Raw genomic sequence first — 20,395 nt, 5'->3', positions numbered from 1 at the left:
ATTCTTATGCTATTACAAAGAACATTCATTGAAGAAAAAAGTCAGATTGTTGTCTTCTTTGTTGTGATAATGCTCACTATTGTCAATTGATGTCTATGAAACAAGAAAAATACTCTCAGCTCAAAATATGATCAAGAAGATTATACTAGAAGAATGTATATGAATGTTGATAAATCATCACATAATTTAATGTGATAGACAAAAAAATCTGACATGATTTTTAGAATTTACTCTAAACTCAACACACATAGTTTAACATCTATGCTCTTCAACTAGTGCAGATATTATGTTGACAACTCATGTTTCCATAGGTTTGAGAATTGCATGGCATTGAAAACATTATGTTGTCTTCTACTTCTTCTAGGTTGCTATGTAGATCTTTTTTTTTTTACTAGACCAATTAATGGCATAGATTTTTTTATCTCCTCTAGGCACAACCTTGCTATGTTCCTGATGTCGTGATTCCCTTTTGGGTATGTGTTGAGCATTTATGATTTAAAGTTTTTTTCCTTGCACCAACTCAGATGTCTTCTTGTGTTTGATTAACTCTTGTCTTCTTTCCTCTATTATAACTTGAGTATCACTCACAATGGATCAAGGACAAACATTTTCACCGATGTGTCTACATTTGATTGCCTTTCTTTCTTCTTGCAGTTTATGTTAACTCAACACTCCTTCTCTGTCCTTATTCTTCTTCTTCCTTGCGAAGACATCTTTTTCAATTGCTTGTTTTTATCTATTGACTCCCATTCACTAGTAATAAATTTTCTCATATTCCCTACTTGCCAAATTATCCCATCATTATCTATTGAGTGGACTATGATGTGTCTGTGTGACTAGGAATTTATTTGTCTTTTCTTGCTGTATGCTAATGATGTTTTGATAAATCCTTGTGTTTTTTTTGTTGTGTGTTGTAAGAATGGAGCAGCTAAGTGTAAGTTGATTTTTAGTTGTTTATCTCTTCTATGCTCTCTGAATGATTTTTGACATCAGACCAAGCTACATTCATATATTTTGTTCTCTAATGTGTATTTATATCAATTCTTTTATTGGAATAAACTATATGCTTTTTTATTAAGGATTCAATTTTGTTGTCCTTGGTTATGGCAGTGTTGGAGAATGTTGTATTTGAAAAACATACAAGGGAAGAGGACTACTCTGATAAGTCTGTTACTGGTCAAAAAATTCATATTTCTTTTCATTTGGGTTTTCAAAAATTATTTGTTTTGAATTGAACTTGAGCTCTAGTTAAGTCAAATTTTTGACTTGTATAAACTTGTACAAAGAACACAAGAAGATTTTATCCCATCAAGTTTATACCAAATACAAAGATTCCTTATGTTGGACCTCATCCAAAGAACATTGTGCTACTAGCTTGTGATGCATTTGGAGTATTACCACCAGTTAGCAAGCTTGCACTTGCACAAACAATGTATCGCTTTATTAGTGGATACACTACTCTGGTTAGCTCTACAACTCAATCTCAAGCTTACCATGAAATTTCTAGAGTTCAATATAAAGGGATTTGTGAGAAAAGAGATATTTCTTTTTCTTATTTGTTTGGTTTACATCTAGTTTAATAAGTACTTTATAAATTGTATATAGATTATAAATATCTTGTCATTCCAGCATCAACAATAGACCAATACAAGATTCTTATAAGCAATATACTATAAATCATTTATGAAATACTAGAAGCCGCTACATAGAAATCTACTTTAACATGTAGAAACTACCTCCCCCTTTCCAATTATGCAAGATTAAGAGTTACAACTTATAATTGCACTTTAGATATTCCTACAAATAAGTAAACTCGTGCTTCCAAAATAAAAATAAAAACCAATATTTCAAGAAACAAGTCAAATTGTGATACTCAAGATAATTTCAATGGGTAGATGAGTTTGACTCATTAAATACACAGTTAAATCCTAATAGCAATATCATATTTTAGTTTTATGAAACATCATTGTTATGACTAATGTATATGTGGATTTTTTAGTCACATATTGGTTTTTTTAGTCACAAAAAGTCCCATTATTCTATATTCAAACTTGCTTTTAATCTACACCCATGGCTACACCAGTGACAAAATCACAACCCATTGACCTCCTGTTCATTTTTTATATATTAATTTCCAATTAATGCAAAAGTACATCATACTAGAATGATAGTATCATTAAACAAAAAAACCAACTTTATCAATGACCACCTACTTTAGTTGTACATTTTCCTCTTTGTTTTCCAGGTTCTGCTAATTCTTGCCCATGGATTCTTAGAGCTCCCTTCCCCATTCTTCTTGGCTCATGCTTTCAGATCCTCTTGATGTGGGCTACTCATTTTATCACATTGCAATCTGATTTTCTACAAGCATGGGCTAGCCTTTTGGCAATGTCCTTGACATCTCAAAGGTTGTCCTTAATCCACTCTTCACCTAAGTTTGGGAGAGTCTGAACCTCTTCCTCTTCATTATTGTTTCTATCCATCCCAAGACCTTCCTATTCCTTGCACACCGTGGTTCATTGTTTACTGGGTGGGGGATAATGTATGCCAATCTCTGCAGGAATTCCACATTCCTATTGATAACCCCAAATGCTCCTTCAATTCATCCAACTCCACTATTACAATAAGAGGAAACCTTGTCACCTTGTGCCCTTGGGTGATATAGTAGTGTTGTGTGACAAGTATCTTGTTTTCCCTATCAACATTGTCCAAGACTATCAATTTTTCCAAGGTAGGTGTGCTTGAATTGCTTCTTACGCAGTTGCCTTCACCTTTGACATTCCTCATGTCAGGGAAAAGGCCAAAAACATTGTAAGGATGCCTATGTTGACCCTGTATTTGTGACAAGACCATAGAATTAATATTAAATATGTAAGGGAAAAGATGAAAAGCATTGTAGGGATGTATATGTTGACCCTATATTTGTGGTCAGACCAAAGAATTAACACTAAATATTAAGTGTTTCTTTTTCGTTGGTGATTTCTAAAAATTTTGATGGGGCCTAAATTTTTTCACAAAAATTAGGGCCTCCATTTAAAATTTTGGAGACAATTTCCACACAATTCTATTCACCCAATATGAGTGTTGGAAGTGGTCATTTATTCCTTTGCTGAAAGGGCTTGATAAATATATTTCATACGTTGCAAACAATCCATAATATGCAGAGTTTGGATTTTACCTTGTAAATTTATGACAATTTCAGTCTCAAGCATTAGCAATGGTGTGCTCATATGTACTATCAGTGCTAAAGAATACCACTGAAGTACTAGTAGAAACTAGAAAGGATGTCATTTGTGAAGGTGCAGAGACATCTGTTATTTATGTATGCTTCAAAGAAGTAGCAAATAAGATGTAGCCAATCATGGAAGAGTTGTGATGTTCAAGGGTAGATATAAGAAATTAAAAAGCCTAGTTCAACATGCTCAATAGTACCAATACATGCTCCAAAATGCACTCTTCATGAGAAACTTTTGCAACATTATTTAAGCTTATAAGATCCACCTAAGTTGTTACCAAAATACACCTCAAATCTGCACTATTCATTCCAGATGCTTTCCAACCTTAGTCATCTTGTTGTAGCCACTCAATGATTGATAAAGTGTCTTTATGATGTGAAATATAAAACCTGGCCCAAGGTTGTAACTCCAAACATCCCAGATATGTTCCATCTATGTTTATCAACTATGAATGGTTCTATTGAGTCTAAGTACAACACCCAGCTAGCATCATAATATCTAGAGATTATCGTGTTCTAACCTCAAACCAATTGCAAGTACTTTCATCTATGAAATACTCAATCACATCCTATAATTGATAGCTATTTATATGATACATCTGTGCAAGAAAACTTCTTAGATATGTGCACTACCTCTCCAAATGGATTTAGTGTGAGTTTCTTCCAAAATCAAAGACATTTAGCTAAGAACATACACAAACTTCAGAATACATCTAAGATATTATCAAAATACAAGGATGAATATTGATATCTATTGATGAAATACAAGTTGTTTGAACAAAAGATTGGAAGCCCTGGGTATAAGGAAATATGGTGTCGTTAAAAACTATGCCCAACTTGGTTTATCATTTTGAAGGAAACCATCTATTAATACATCAGTAATAATATTTATAAAGCCCTAATAAAATATATGCATTAGTGGTATACTTGATTCAGTACAAGAAAAATATTCATGCACAAAAGATGATGGAGATTGTGGATGCGAATGTCTGGAATGAATCTGTGATGATGAGACGATGGCAAAGAAGAACTAGTTAGAGTATTTTCACAACACTCAATTCTATAGAACTCAACACATCTCAAATGAGAATGATATCGCATATGCAAAATAATCAAAACATTATAGCAGGGGAAATTTAATAAATAATTGAAACATTATTTGTGCCACTAAATGTTTGACAAATTACTATGTGAAGGTCTTTGATTTATTAATGGAATACATATTTCCTAGACAAAGTGGTGTCCATCGATTAAAAGGAAGATTATGAACTAACAACAATATATTATGTTTTAATTGGATGAGTCATCAAATATGTAATCTGCAACTCTGAGAAAATCCTTAAAATATATAAGTTGCAACTCAGGGTGATTTGTGGCCTATTAATGTAAAGTTATAGTATTTGTCATGTTCATTTTGTTGTGTCCTTGCATGACATGAATTTTTTTGTGTTTGATTAGTTTGGTTTTGTTGTGAAATGTAATAGGCCACTAACATTAGCATTCAGGCTTTTTTATATTCTTTTTTTAGCTGGTTTGTTACATTGTTTTGATATGTCTAATTAATCAATTCATCATATAGTTGTATCAAAATTAAGTTAATTTGTATGAAATAGAAATAAAGTTAGCATGTATTAGTACATAAATCCTGTTTCTCTATAGCACTTGACTTTTTTATGTGGAGATGATCGTTGCTGCAATTGATTCTTCTACTTTATAGTTAACTTGGAAACATCTTTTGTGATTTTTTTTTTGATTTTTTTTAAAGTTCAGGCAGTCAAGGAAAAATGAGAGATTACCAGTTAACCCGATTGAACTAGCTCATCCAATTGTATGAGAATGGGATAAATGGAATACTTGCAGATAAAATGGTAGTGGGCATTCTCTTAACTTATTATATTATTTGAATGTAGTTTGTTTCTACAAAGGACTTTATGTAAATGCATTAAACATTTGCTTTTCCTCTTTATTTTACACAAGTTTGGAAAAACCTTGCAAACAATCTCCATACTTGGATATTTGCACAAATTTTGAGGAATATTAGGCCCACACATGGTTGTGGTACCCAAATCAACCCTTGGTAATTGGATGAATGAGATTTGATGATTTTGTCCAATTTTGTGGGCAGTGAAACTTCTTGGAAGCCAAGAAGAAAGGGTTTGTATATACTGATGAATATAATTGCCCAATTTTAACCTATTTCATTTTTAAAGGATTGTTAATCAATTACTGATGATTTTTGGCCTTCTTAAATTATGCAAGCAAACATCCGTGAAAATATGTTGGTTTTAGGGAAATTTGATGTGTGTGTCACTAGTTTTGAGATGACAATTAAATAAAAAACAACACTTCAATGATTCAATTAGCGATACAATATTATTGATGAGGCAAATTGAATTAAGAATGAAAATTCACTTCTTGCAAAAATAATGAGAATCTACAGCACCAATTGCAGGCTTCTTATAACTAGGACACCTCTTCAAGTATAATGTATCTCTAATCTTTCCAAGGCTTATATTATGTTCCTGTGACATTTTATGTTGACATATAAATTGACTTTGTGGATGTTGGTCCAATAAGAATGAATCTTATAGCTAGTATGAGTAGCCTTGTTATGTGTTAACTATTATTTAAATCATCTATGTGCTTGTTCTTGCAAAATAATATCCATGAATTTTGGTCATTATTGAATTTCTTACTCCCAAAATTTTTTAGCTTTGCTAAGACTTTTGATGAATGGTTCCAAATATCTGGTGAAAATGGTCAACAAGAAGTTGTCCAATAGCTTGACAAGGTACGATAGTCAAATTTCTTTTGTTATCTACTCTTTTTTCACAATTTGTATGCATTAAACATGGGTCTCCTTGGCTAAAATTTATTTCACTTGAAGGTACTTCAACCATTTCAATTGTGGAGTCTTAAATATGATGTTGAGAAGGGTTTTCCCCTAAAAAGGAAACAATATTGAAATTAGGGATGTCATAATTGCAAAAGTAGTTTTATCGAACCCTTCTATAAAAGGACTTGGAGATTGTCAATGCTGGAGGAGAGTGTAAGCACCTACTGAGTATAGCTATGCAACTGAGAAAATGTTGTAACCTTCCATATCTTTTCCAAGATGTTGAGCCAGCACCACCTTATACCACTGGTATCTCCCTTGTAAAGGCAAGACATGCAAGTTGATAGGAGAGAGACCCATAAACTAAACTCCTACTTAAGTATAATAAATCAAACCTAGAAAGAGAATCCTTAGTGGTGTTGATGATCATGACTTTAAAGTTTTATCTAGGTTGGTCATAGGTTGGTGAAGATTATGAAACTCAAAAAGTGCATCAAATTGTCTCTGTAAACTATCACCAAAATTAGATAGGAGGAATACATTATCCAAAAAGAGTAAATAAAAATTACAAAATGATAAAGAAGCCAACCATCATCTGTAGGGGTACCTTTTCTAAAAAAATTATCATAATTATCAATATAGATACCAAAGAGTGTTGGTGGGAGAGGAAAATCCTACTTAAATTTAATTTAGTCTAGACAAACTTAAAGAGGTAACAATGATTAAGGAAACACCAAATAACTTCCTTTTAGAGTTGAGTGTTGGTGGTAATAAGAGTATCAAAAAAACCTACATTTCGTAGTTGTTGGGACAAAAGATATCATGGGATTAAGTGGCTTTCTTCAATTCCATAAAGAAATATGAGACTTTATAGGATCAATGAGACTTCTCAATGAAAGCAAACTTGATATTGGCTATACTAGATAGATCTGATTATTTGTACACAATTACCAAAAGATATGTTGAAACACATTGAATAGAATACCTAATTCCTCAAGAAAGAGATATGTTTCCCCTCCAAGAAGAGGATCCCAACTCTTGGGAAATTGTTTGATTGTCTTCCAATGTCTTCCAATGATATTTCTCTAATCATGTTCAAATCAGGGTCATCACCTTTGAGGTCAGCTAGATTAAGATCTATTAGCCTTTAAACTATCAACTTGATTGGATGTTGCCTCGTTGCCCCCATTTCAAGAAATACAAGTTCATAACCTTTTTGGGTGCTATATTGAGAATTAAATGAAACAAATAATGATTTATTATGTATTCTTTAAAGGGTGCTAGCTCAATGGAAGAGCACCTTCTTTACAAGTAGGAGGATGGTGGTTTGATTCCATCGTGCTCTATTATGACCAAATACACTACCAAATATGTGACTAAATATGTTATTGAATATGCTACTAAATATGCTATTGAATATGCTACTAAATACACTACCAAATATGTGACTGAATATGCTATTGAATAGGCTACTAAATATGTTATTGAATATGTTACTAAATATGTGACGACATATACTATTAAATATGCTACTAAATACACTACCAAATATGTGACTAAATATGCTATTGAAAATGCTACTAAATATGTAATCAAATATACTATTAAAATACTACTAAGTACACTACCAAATATGTGAGTAAATATACTAAATATGTGATTAAATATGTTGCTAAATGTACCACTAAATATGTGACTAAATAGATGACCAAAATCAAGGATCAAATAAGTGACTAAAATTGTTTAGTAGTATATTTAGTAGCATTATAAATGACTAGATATTAACTACTATTAGTCACGTGACTGATTTTAGTCACATATATACAAATTTTAGTGGTTTTTTTAGTCACATATTGCTAGTTTTGTACTAGTGCTATATATGTGGTTAATCATGACTCTTTCTAGTTTTGAAATAAGGTCCGAGCCCAGGTTAAGAAAGTTGCTCAACTTCCAATTAGGGGTAGATTTATTATGCAAGGCATTGATAACAATCACAGAGTCTCCTTCAATGACAATATTTTTGAAAGTGAGTTGGGAATAGAGCCATAAGCCTTCTATTAAGGCTTTAAATTATGCAACATTGTTTGTGGTCAATTAAATTTTCTTTGATCTTTCTACTAATGTTCTTCCTAAACTATTCCTAATGCAACATCCAATTCTTGTAGGGCCAGGATTTCCTCTAGATGCCCCATCAAAATTAAATTTTACCCATCCATCCTCCAGGGGGGTCCAGACACAAGTTATCTTTAAACTTTGACTAGAATCCCCACCTTTTCCATTAAAGGGAGTGATCTTAAGGCCTATCTACCTATTTCTCATAGATCCATCCCATGATGTAATATCTTCATTGGTTTGATTTAATTTGCTATTCAAAGTTTTAATTATTGAAGTTTCTATTTTAAAAATAATTGTATTAGTCGATATCTCCTGATTCTTAAAGATGCGTCTATTTCTCTCTTTCCGTATTTCCCAAATTATGATTGAAGGTGAGATTATCCATAGTCCTTTGAAAATATTATTATAGTTGTATTTAGCCCATGATAATAAGTGTTTTAAAATGGTATCATGTGAAACCATATATAAGTTCATTTTTTAATAAAACCATGTCCACATGGTATGGGAGAAATTGCAATGTAAGAGGATATGGTTAGGGTCCTCTTTAGTCATCCTACCTAGTGGACATCTAGATGATCCTGCATAACCCATCCTTTTGAATTTATCAACAGTGAGAATTCTATTTTGTATTGCTAACCATGAAAAAGTTCCCGCTTTAGGGAGACATAACGAATTCCAACATAGATCAGTTGGTAAAAGTTTCAAGGTGTTTGATTTATGATTGGATAAGTACTTATATCCATCTTTAGCCTTATATTCTCCTACATGAGATTTGGACCATACAATTTTATCATTAGCTAATGAAAGATTAAAGGACCTCATTGATAATGATTCTTTTAATACGGAGAGTTCTTTTTCTGGAATGTCATATATGTCTAGGTTTTTCCATTTCCATCCTTTGGTTGTGGATAAATCTACTTCCCAATACTCTGCTAAGGAGGTTCCAATTGCCTATGATAGAATAGTCCTTGCCTGAGTTAATCTCTTAATTTTGCATACGAGTAGGAATCCTTCCCAAGAGTCTACCTAGAATCTAACCTCCTTACCATTTGTGACTTGCCATGTTACTTTGTTGAAAATAATACAACGACATTTCAACATAAAATTCTAGATAGTAGAGCCTTCAGGGGGGGGGGGAGATTTAGTTCTAAGGATACTTAGGGGATTAGGGGAATTCAAATATTTGTCTGAGAGAGACCTAACCCAGGAAAGTTCAGGATTACGGATCATTCTCCAAATCAGATTTGCTACTAAAGCAAGAGCTTGAAGTTTAATATTTCAAACATCAAAGCCACCATCCTCCTTATCTTGGCAAATTTTGTTCCAAGCCATTAAGTTGAATTTCTTTTTATTATCAACTCCTTGCCAAAAGGAATCCTTCAGGGATTTGTTCAGTGAATTTTTTGTGTAGGTAGGGGGATTTTGAAGTGATAATTGATAGATAGGTATGCTAGATAGTACTAATTTTAGCACAGTAGTTCTTCCTGCCAGAGAGAGCCATTTTCCTTTCCATGATCGAATCTTCTTTTTTTCCCTAATAGGGGCTCCCATAATTTAGCTCGAATAGATGAAAATTTTAATTAGAAACCTAGATATTTGTAGGGAAGGGAGCCTATTGATATATTAAAGATGGATCTAATCTTCTTTTGAGTTACTACCTCTGTATTAAAAAAGAAAATTTCAAATTTTTCTCTATGGATTTCTTGTCTAGATACCTTTGTATATTCTATTAGTGTAGAATTAGTTATGTCAACTTCTTTTTCACTTGCTTCACCATACAAAAAGGTATCATCAACAAATTGTTGATGGGTTTTCAGTTTGCTACTATTGGCAATCTTGAGCCCATTTAGGGACGATTCCATCTTCTTTTGCTTAAGGGACCTGCCAAGTGCTTTAGAGAGTAAAATGAAAAGAAAGGGTGATATAGGATCTCCTTGTCTAATACCTCTAGATGGGGAGAATAAGCCTTCCAGGGTGCCATTAATGAGAATCAAGAATTTTGGTGTAGAAATACATTCAAAAATTAAGTTAATCCAAGCTTTTGTGAACCCAAAGGCCTATAGGAATTTGCATAAAATCTCTTATTAACTTTTTCATAAGCCTTACTTATGTCCAGTTTGATAAGCATTCCTATTTTTTAACTTAATTTTAGTGAATGAATTATTTCTTGGGAAATGATCATACCTTCATAAATCAATCTTCCTTGAACAAATCCAGATTGTTCCTCACTTATGAGCATAGGAAGGAACGTTTGAAGTCTTGATGCTAAAGTTTTGGTTAAGAGTTTGTAGAGGATATTTTAGAGGGCAATAGGTCTAAAGTCACTAAAGTCCTTACATTGATCTAATTTCGGAATGAACTTGCAAGGAAGGTATGGTTGATTCCAAGTATTCATCCAGAATTCCTTATACTTTCCACAGCCTCTTTAATCTCCTCCCCCATGAAATGCCAACATTTTTTTAAAAAGAAAGTTGGAAAGCCATCTGGTCCTAGGGCTTTATCTGGATTCATATTAAAGAGTACCTTAGTTACTTCATCTTTAGAGAGTTTATTGAGTGTAAGGAAGGTATGGTTAATTTCTTTAAGTATTCTTCCAAAATTCCTCATACTTTCCAAAGCCTCTTTAATATCCTCCCTTATGAAATGCCAACATTTAAAATAAATAAATAAAGTTGGAAAGCCATCTAGTCCTGGGCCTTTGTTTGGATTCATATTAAAGAGTACCTTAGTTACTTCATCTTTAGAGAGTTTATTCATTAGAAATTGGTTTTCCTTATCACTAATAATCTTGGGAATGGTTTTCAAAAAATTTGATTTGTCTTTATAAGATGACTCTTCATTTAAAATATTTTGAAAATAATTTAGGGCCTCTCTAGATATTTCCTCTTTTTCTTCTAAGATATGGTCTTCTTTTGAATGGATTTTTGTTATACTATTGATTGGTCTTTTGACCTTGGTGTAGTTATAGAAAAAATGGTATTCTTATCCCCTTCTCTAAGCCAAACTTCCCTTGATTTTTGTCTCTAGTATATTTCTTCTTTTGCCAAAATATCTTCCAGTTTTAGTCTCAAGTTTTTTTCCTAGGCATATATTTTTTCATTCATGTTGCTGTTCATTATTTCTAGGTTGATGTTTTTTAAAGATTCTTCAATATCTTGTTTTAGCTCAAAGATGTTTCCAAAATGATGTTTGTTCCATTGTATTAAGTTAATTTTAATCATTTTAAGTTTTTTGACTACTCTTAACATCCTAGATCCCTCTACTTTAGTATTGCTCCACTAGAGTTCTTATAGGTTCAAAAGGTTCTCATCTTTGAACCACATTTGTTCCACTCTAAAAGGGTTCCTTTTAGGTGTAACTTCTTTTTCCATTGTTAGGCAAATAGGGAAGTGGTTTGAGCCTGAATAAGGGATGGTTTCTGATGTGATTTTGGAGCAATTTTTTGGAAGGTGGCCATTATAGAAGAATCTATCAAGTTTCTCGGCTACTTGGTTGCATCCTTGTCTTCTATTGTTCCATGTGAATGGATTATCTTTAGATGGGACTTCAATTAATGCATTGGTTTGTGTCCATTGATTGAAGTCAGATGTTGCTTGTGGTAGTTTACCCAACCCTCCTAATTTCTCTTTTAAGGATGTAATAGCATTGGAGTCCCCTCCTAGAAAGGTAAAGGTACTATCTTGTTGAATATGCTGACTAATGTTAGCTCATACCAATTTCTTTCCAGAATTAGTTGTAGGGCCATAGACGCTAATAAGTTTAAAGGTTAAAGAACTATTCCAATCAACTACTTTAATAATTAACCAATTCTTTTCATTCCTTAAGGTATCAACTTGGTAACATTTAGGGTTTCAGATGATAGTTAGCCCTCCAGAGGCTCCTTCTGAAGGGACTCCTATTACTTTCCTACAGGCCAATTTTTCTCTAAATTTTTCTAATTCTAAGTTACTTAATTTAGATTCTTGGATTAATGAGAAATTAGGCCTATATTTATTAATACAATTTTTAAAAATGTTTTGCTTGCTAGAGGCATTAAGGCCTCTAACATTCTAGGATAGAATCTTCATACCTCTTTGGGAAGGCTCTTCCCCTTCCCAACTTTGAAAATGTGACTAAGCTTGGTTTGTCCTTCTGTTGTTGCACTCCTATTTTGAAGTTCCTTGTGTGATTTTCATCCTCTCTTCTTATGGATCTTTATAACATTTGGGTTGTTAAGAGTCGGCTCTAATTGTTCTATTCCTTTAGTGTCTGATTCTTGATTGAAAGCTTCAACATCTCTTCTGAGGTCTTCAAAGGTGTAGTTCTCACCTCCCAATTCTAGGATTTTTTGAACCAAAAATGCTTTGTGTTCTTCAATTCCTTCCTCATTTATTTCCTCGCAGAATGCTTCATTAATTTCTTCTATCAGTTGATCTAAGTATTCTATCTTATCTTTAACTTCTTTTGAGATCTCATCTTCCTATGGAATGATTTGTCTTGCTACCATCATTAGCTCCTTTTCCTCTGGATTATTATTGTTGTCCTCTATAATTTTGTCCTTTATTGTCCTCTTCTTTGGTGTTTGCCAAAATTTTGTGAGTTTTTTGCCTTATTTTTTTGGGGTTACCTTATCCAGGTTATTATCCTCTGTTATTGCTTGTTCTCTATTTATACTGTCTCTTAGTGACCCCTTTACATTATTTTCTGGGACTACTACTAAAAAAAGTCTTGCATTCTCAATTTCTTCAATAGTGGTTACTGATTCCTTAATCTTATTCTAAGTAATTACTATATCAGCTTTCTGATCCTATTTGCATGAGGCATTTAGTTGGGTTTTTCTCTTCTGGTTCTTCTTCTTTTTATGATTTTTTTATCAGATGGCTATCTTTCCTGATTGTGTCCACTTTACTCTTTTCTTGAGTTTTCTGCTGAGCTAATACTATTTGGTCAATAGTATCATTGATTCTTAGTGCAATTTCTTCATTAAGAGATTTAATGCTTGATATATTCTCAATAATTTCTTATATCTCTTTAGTTATTTCCATATTACCTTCCTTTAAGAGTGAGGTTTGTTGATCCAGGCCTTTTAAGAATTCTATACCTTCATTATATCTTGTTTGGGCCACTTGGTTGAAATCTGCTATATGTTTGATTTTCGACCATTTCCTTATATTTTCATGGTAACTTTGTAGAATTGCAAGTTCAGTTACTTCACCTTCCTCTAGTACTTCCTTAATGATAGAAGAATTCAGGGCTTTTGTAGTTTCTTCCTCTGGAACTTCTTCAAACCATCTACGGGATGGTTTTTGTGTTGCAGTCCATATTTTTGGATATTGTTTCACCAATTCAGTATCCACATTAACTTCTTCAAAGTTAGAAGTATTAATTGTTGCAATCTATCTATTTTTAATAAGCACTATGTTGTTAATTATTCCTTTGTAGATTGAATAATTAACTTTGTAAATAGATATGTTAGAAATAACTTTGACTACCCTCTGATAGTATAGATTTGGTTTGAGACAAACTAGGAGCTTTATTGTGTTAGTTTTATCATTATGAAGCTCATATCCCAACAGTCCTCTTAGAGCTTCACCAATTTGAATAAATAATTTTATGTTAATGAGCTCTGCAAGAATATTATATAATGTAATCCACACTAGTAAATTTAGGGAAGTTGTCAATTCCTCATTATAATTTGGAAACCATTATATGAAATTTAAACTATCCTTTAAGAAAACAAAGAGGATTTTCTAATAAAGATTTTTTATATTTATCTTCTTTGCTTTCTAAGTAAGTTAAATCATTAGAGAGAAAGGTCATACTTACCTATTCATCGAAGAGGGTTTCAAGCCTTTCAAGCATATCCAATCGGGTTGATTTTGGTCCAGTCCAGATGACATAAATCCCCTTTTTTCCAAAATCAAACCAGAGCTTCTTGCTTACCTCATTGCTGAAGATTATCGTGGGTGCTTCAGTTTCTTCCTTTTGATTGCCCTGATTTGTAGTTGCCATATCCGATCTTTGTTTGGGGAAATTGCCAAATTGAAAAAATGGGTTTTGATGATGGAGTAAATTTTGACTGGAGCATTAAAGAGGGTTTTTTGGTATTTGATATAATCAGAATATTGTTATCTCTTGAGATGAGGGGGGGTATAGGGTATGGAGTAGAGCCAGATCTCCAAGTTTTTGGACTGTATCTTTATTGGTTTTGCACCTTTTTTGGAGAAGCCCTGATATCCTTTTTGAGCTTCGTATATCATTAGTTATGCCCTAGTGGTACCTGGTTTACTTCTGAGATTATGCTAGGTTGCATAATCTTATTATCCCTAGCTTTTATAGTTTGTCCTGCCTTCTCTAGGTCATTATTGATATACTCCCATTTTTTGCATATCGAGTTTTGCTAAAGAATATCCTTTGTTTGTTGGTTAATTCTATTGCTTCTGATCTTTCCCAAGGTTTTTCTTAGGGATTTAGTTTCAAATTTTTGATATTCTTCTTGTTTATGACCTGCTGCCATTCCTCTCCTTCTTTGTTGGATATTGCCCTAATTTTTATTACTTTGGATAATTCCTTATGTCTGGCTTTGTGTGTTACAATTGTAGCCTTAAAATTATTCTATGTTTTTTATGCTTTCTTTTCCTTGGCTAATGCATCAAATATGTTGCTCACCAGCAGAGGAGGGGGTCTATATTGATAACTTCAGCGTGGTCTAGGGTTAAATCTTTCAAAAAGTTTATTCACTATTTTTTTTGATGAGATGTTTGCATATTCCTTTTCTTGTTTATTAATTGTCAAGCCTACTTTTTTCGCATTTTTCACTTTGATCAACATTTTTTTAGATTCTATTTATGTTAAATTATGTTTATGTTTTTTTTAGTTTTAAATAATTTACGCTTCGCACAATTATTTTGAAGTTTAAAAAATTCCAAAAAAATAAATTTTGATTAAATTATGGCGTTCGTACAGGAAAGGTTCTAGAAATTATCTTAATCATCAACTAAAAATTAATTTAAAAAAATATTCATTAAAAATTCATGAAAATTATTCTCATCAATCTTTGGTGTGTAAGGTAACTTCATTTAAAAGTATTCACAAAAATTCATTTAGTTGTGTCAAATTATGGTGTTCGTACACTAGCGTGGTATGGTCCTAAAATAAGCATTTTGAAAAAGTGGTTTTTAAAGATCCATACCAAAAAAAAATCTATCATATGGGTTTACGAATAAATTACATATTCAAAAAGGAGATTCCAAACACTACAATTTTAATTTCAATTTTTTTTTGTATTTAATCTCTAAATGCCTCAAATTTTGGCATCATTTAACAATATATTTCAAAAACAGGAAAAATACTTCCACTTTTTTGCCAAAAGTGAGACCCAGCGTCTTGCATTGACCCAAGTATGAAGTCATTCTCAAATATTTGTAGCATATTTTAAAGAGTTTGTAAGTACAACTTGAAATCTTTAGAAATTATTTTATCATGGTTTTTTATGTTCAATCTACATTAGTCAACATCATCATTATTATATATCAACCTATCATTAATAATAATAAATATAATGTCCAATATAATGAATCATTATAAAAATTCATTTATAAGTATATTAAATCATGTATTAAACAATTTAGTTGTTGGAATGGATGCACCAAGTTGTTAAGTCTCTAATATAGAAAACATTTCAATCTATTTGAACTGGTAATAATGAAAATTCATAGATTTTTATTAATAATGAAAATCAATATAATTGAATCACAATAAATGTTATTTCTAAGATTTGGCAAAAACACTTAATCACTAGTCTCAAAGTTAAGTACGAAATGAGATCCTTTTAGCTAGGGCTAGTATGTTCTCAATGGAAGGCATTAGAGACAATTAATTTTCTAAGTTACCAAAAAAATTTAAAGCATGGATAAGCATTGTTGACCTAAAATGGTTGTGAGGAACTAAACTATAAGAAGATGACATGGAAGAAACTAAACAAAATGTGGAACATTAAATAACGTGTCAAGTATCAAACTGCAATGTGGAGAAAACCAAATAGTATGAAAAAATACATTATGTCAAAGAATTTGACTCCACGTGGAAGCATGATGAAAAAGTCTACTTTAAGGCAATAATAAAGGGGAAGGCTAAATTTTTAATAACATAGTTGATGATTAGATCATAACAACTAAGATGCAAAATAGGTAGATGGATTGTCCCCAAAGAAAAGTGTGAGGACAAGACTTGTCAAACCTACTTGAATGTTGCAATAAAGGATAAGGATAAGTTTTTAATAACATGGTTGAGGACTAGATTGTGGTGCATCACCTTAGATTTGAAACAAGTAGATGAATTGTCTCTGAATAAAAAGTGGGAGAACAAGACTTGGTCACTTTGGTAGAAAAGATGTTGTCCAAACTAAGCAACACTTCATCATAGAGTGTGTGTCAAATGAGGATATCAATCAACAATTTGAAGGTAGCCAATCTAAATGAGTTTTTTCAAGAAACAAAGCTTCACAAAATTACAAGTTTCTTATTCAAGATTCAATAAAAGAACTAACATAAAAAGAAATATGAAAACAAGTTAATACTATAGTTTTTAGTCTCTTAGACCGCTTGATTATTTAAAATTCTTTCATTTAATATTGATTCATTTAATTTCGTCAAAAATGTATACTAAGAATGAATGAAAGATTTTAGTAAAATCTACGAAGCCAAAACAACCCATAGAACTTGCAAACTAGCACACACATTCACACAATGTCAAGATTCCTAAACCAATTGTAATCTTTTACTTAAATCTCTTTTTCAACAATAAAATTTAATCATTCAAGTGAAATGTACTCTTTATATTTCCACATCATGTGAAATGAATGCCATGGATCCCTTAAATGAAAATTAAATCAAGCCTATTAAAAAATCTAAAAATTTAATGAAAATCTTAAAAGTCACCGACGCTCCATCCCGAAATACTTTACACGCTTTAAAGATCAGACTGGTGGATATATTTTCGCTTTCACACAACTTTCCTCGTCAGCTTTTAATGATTCGTTTCACGTTAAACAGGTGAAATGTCGCCTTTTAATGCCTTTAACTTTAGGTTACTGATGACTCAGCTCCAACTCGTTCTGTACGACACGTGTCTTCAACGACACTCCACCTGTCATAATCGCTTCTTACTTAACCCAACTCCGCGCAGAGGAAATAATCCATAACAAAATAAACACAATGGCGAGTGACGAAGAATCGATCTTACAGCCATTGCCAGATGAATTGATAGAAATAATATTGTCCTCCCTTTCAATCTCAGATCTTCCCAAATCTTCTCTCGTCTGCAAGCAATGGCGCTCTCTAATCGCATCCAGTTCAAATAGAAGAGCGCTTTCGCATTCCCTTCACAAATGCAAACCCTGGCTTTTCATTTTGGGCGCCAACAAAAGGCGAGGTTCCGGGTTCGATCCCCTGGCCCGCAGATGGATCCGTCTGCCGCCGTTCAGCCTTGATCCTGATGAACAAGACGCGATCTTTATGGAAGGCAACGGCATTCTGTTTTCTGTAGCCGGAGGGAGGTTGAAGTTCGCGAAAAGTTTCTTGAATCCCCGAAAATGGGAACAGAGCGCTGAGGCTATTAGGGTTTGGCGACAGAATCCGCTTGTTTGCCATGATCGGGGAAAAGTTGTTGTAATAGCGGGGGTTCATGAGTTGGAAGAAGATGAATTGAGCGTGGAGATGCTTGATCTGAAATCGGGGGAATGGGAGATGTGCGATCCTTTGCCTGAAGAATTCAGGCACAGCGCTTCGTCCATGTGGCTTTCTTCGGCTGTATTTAATGGCAAAGTTTATGTTTTGGAGAAATTTAAGGGAGATTGCTGTTGTTTTGAGTTGCAGAGCAAGCGCTGGGGAAAGGTAATGAGTGTGAAACCGTTGGCGTCGTCTTCTTCTTGTGAATGTGTTAAATATTTCTGTTTAGCCTGCAATTTTGGATTGATTGTAGCGGGATTGATGATAGAGAATGGAGAAATAAGTTTTAGGATGTGTGTTGTGGAGGAGAATAAGATGGAGTGTAAAGAGGGCACCGATTTTCGGATGCCTGGTGAAATGTTGAAATTGATTACAGGCAGAGAAACAGGGGAGGAAGAGGAAGAAGAAGGGGAAGATAAATATTCATCATTTGCGGAGCACATTGAATGCAGGGGCGCGGGGGATTTGGTGTACGTATTCAGTAAATCGAGATACTTGAGCAGAAGGCGTGTTTGCTTATTTGATTTCAGCACAGGTGTTTGGGAGATTCTGGCAGAGAACAATGGCGGTTTATGCATGGATTGGCGTGACAGAGATTTGTGGATTTGTAGTTCAGTAACGCTCGAGGAAACATGGCCGAATTCAAAAGCACATAATCTGTAAATCCGTTCTTTTTCTTGTACAAATCATAGGCCTCTTTCTTGGTTTTGTAATGGTTTGGTTTTCGAAAATCCATTTCGTGTGTGAATACGCGCAAACATGCAAGACAAAATTTAACAGCCAGGAATGTCAGATAGAGGACATGGTCTTTCTGGTCCATACGGATTCTGTATATAATTGTAATAGTTTAAAATATAATGGTATATAATTGTTAAAGGTTTCGTATAGCCTCATGTTAGCATACTTTCGGAGATGGCCTTCGAGTGTAATAATATATCTTGACTAGAGGCAAAGTATGGGTTTCATATATCTTAACGCGTGTTTCTTTAAGTTTATTATTTAATTGTTTCTTATTCATTCTGTTTATATTTATCTTACAATCTATTTTATTTTATTGATTTCTACTATTTGAATTTAATTTTTATTTAAATTTATTTCTTCTAATCAACTTAGCTTCGTTTTCCATGATCTTCTATATAGCCTTGTTCTAATATCTACATTGCCTTGAAAGTCTCATCTCCTATATAACCTTGTTCTACCATCATCTCCTATATACCTTTTTCTAATATCTACACTCCTTTAATAATCTTGTTCTATTATCATCTCATTCTACATTTCAGACCATCTCTCCTAAATGGTCCTATTTTAGCCCATCAAATATATAATAGAAACTTTGTAGATGTGATTTAAACTTCTAAACATTTGACACAACCAAATATTCTTAAATCAAACATTATTAATTGTGAAATATATAATTTTTGCTTATCCACACCTCATTTAAAAATCTAAATAACAATATATCGAAATTAATAGTCTAATTATTAAAAACATTCGTCATTTTCTTCGTTATTTCCAATCTCTTTTGATATTTCAATAATAATAATACTTATATATTTTTTTTATAACTATTTCTGGAAAATGAGTTTAAATCTTTAAATGTAGAATTAAAAATAGATTTTTTAAAAAACACATAAATCAAATGTCTTAGATAATAATATCTAAAAGAAATATAATATCACGGTTTACAAATATATTATAATAATTATAAGAAAAATGTATACTTTAAAACATAGCACTACCAACAATATAAGTTCCTTTATATGCACATTATATCAGAACATGGTTGGCCCACATACCCACTTTTGATTCCTTATCATGTTAAACAGGTCAAATGTTATCCTTATAGAATGCTGAATTTCTAAGACTGGGGAAATGTAATGGCATTCTAGTCTGATTCTTTATCTTAGAAAGTTTTATAATGTTTTAATACCCTAAAACATGGAGTGACAGATGTTGGAGGGGAATCAATGAGTCTAAGTGCGCTAGATGAAATTTAACAATTTTGAAAACCACAAAAAGTATAGTGCTTGTAAAAACTGGTGTAATTTGTGGTTTTATTAAACTGTTCTTGGCCATAATTTAAATCATCTATTTTCTATTGAGATCATTTATAAGATCATTCTTTCTATTGAATATCAAGGATATTAAAAATTTTATTTAGTTTTGAAGTTGTTTAAGATATAAAATGTATTGTATTGTTTAAATCTAGATTGTAAGAATTGGGTAGTCCATCTTATAAACTATCCTTTTAGATAAGTTTTTAATCTAGATTGTAAGAATTGAGCAATCCATCTTATAAACTACCATGTTAGATAAGTTTTTTATTATGATTGGACCTCATAACCTTATGCCTACCAGCACCAATATATCTAGGTCTCTAGTCTTTTACATATGTGTTTGTCTTTGCTTTAAAATTACTATATTAGCTTTTTCTAGGATTTCTTTGGCTCTAATGTAGACCTCAAATTTATTTCTAAAGTATGAATATTTAGCCTTTGATTG

At 32.5% G+C, this 20,395-nt stretch overlaps 1 protein-coding gene across 1 annotated transcript; it reads left to right on the top strand.

Moving 5' to 3' along the window:
- The first annotated feature begins 17,147 nt into the window (after positions 1–17,147).
- On the top strand, positions 17,148–18,868 carry LOC149561307 (F-box/kelch-repeat protein At3g24760-like). The gene has a single exon (XM_089825065.1). It carries the CDS (start codon positions 17,381–17,383, stop codon positions 18,554–18,556), a length of 1,176 nt encoding a protein of 391 aa, XP_089681191.1. The 5' UTR covers positions 17,148–17,380; the 3' UTR covers positions 18,557–18,868.
- Positions 18,869–20,395: the final 1,527 nt, after the last annotated feature.

Source organism: Cupressus sempervirens, chromosome 4, assembly GCF_028749045.1.
Source record: "Cupressus sempervirens isolate cs-2001-9-10 chromosome 4, ASM2874904v1, whole genome shotgun sequence".
Taxonomy (NCBI): domain Eukaryota; kingdom Viridiplantae; phylum Streptophyta; class Pinopsida; order Cupressales; family Cupressaceae; genus Cupressus; species Cupressus sempervirens.
Note: the sequence above shows the minus strand (reverse complement) of the source record. Positions and strands in the feature narration are given on the sequence as shown.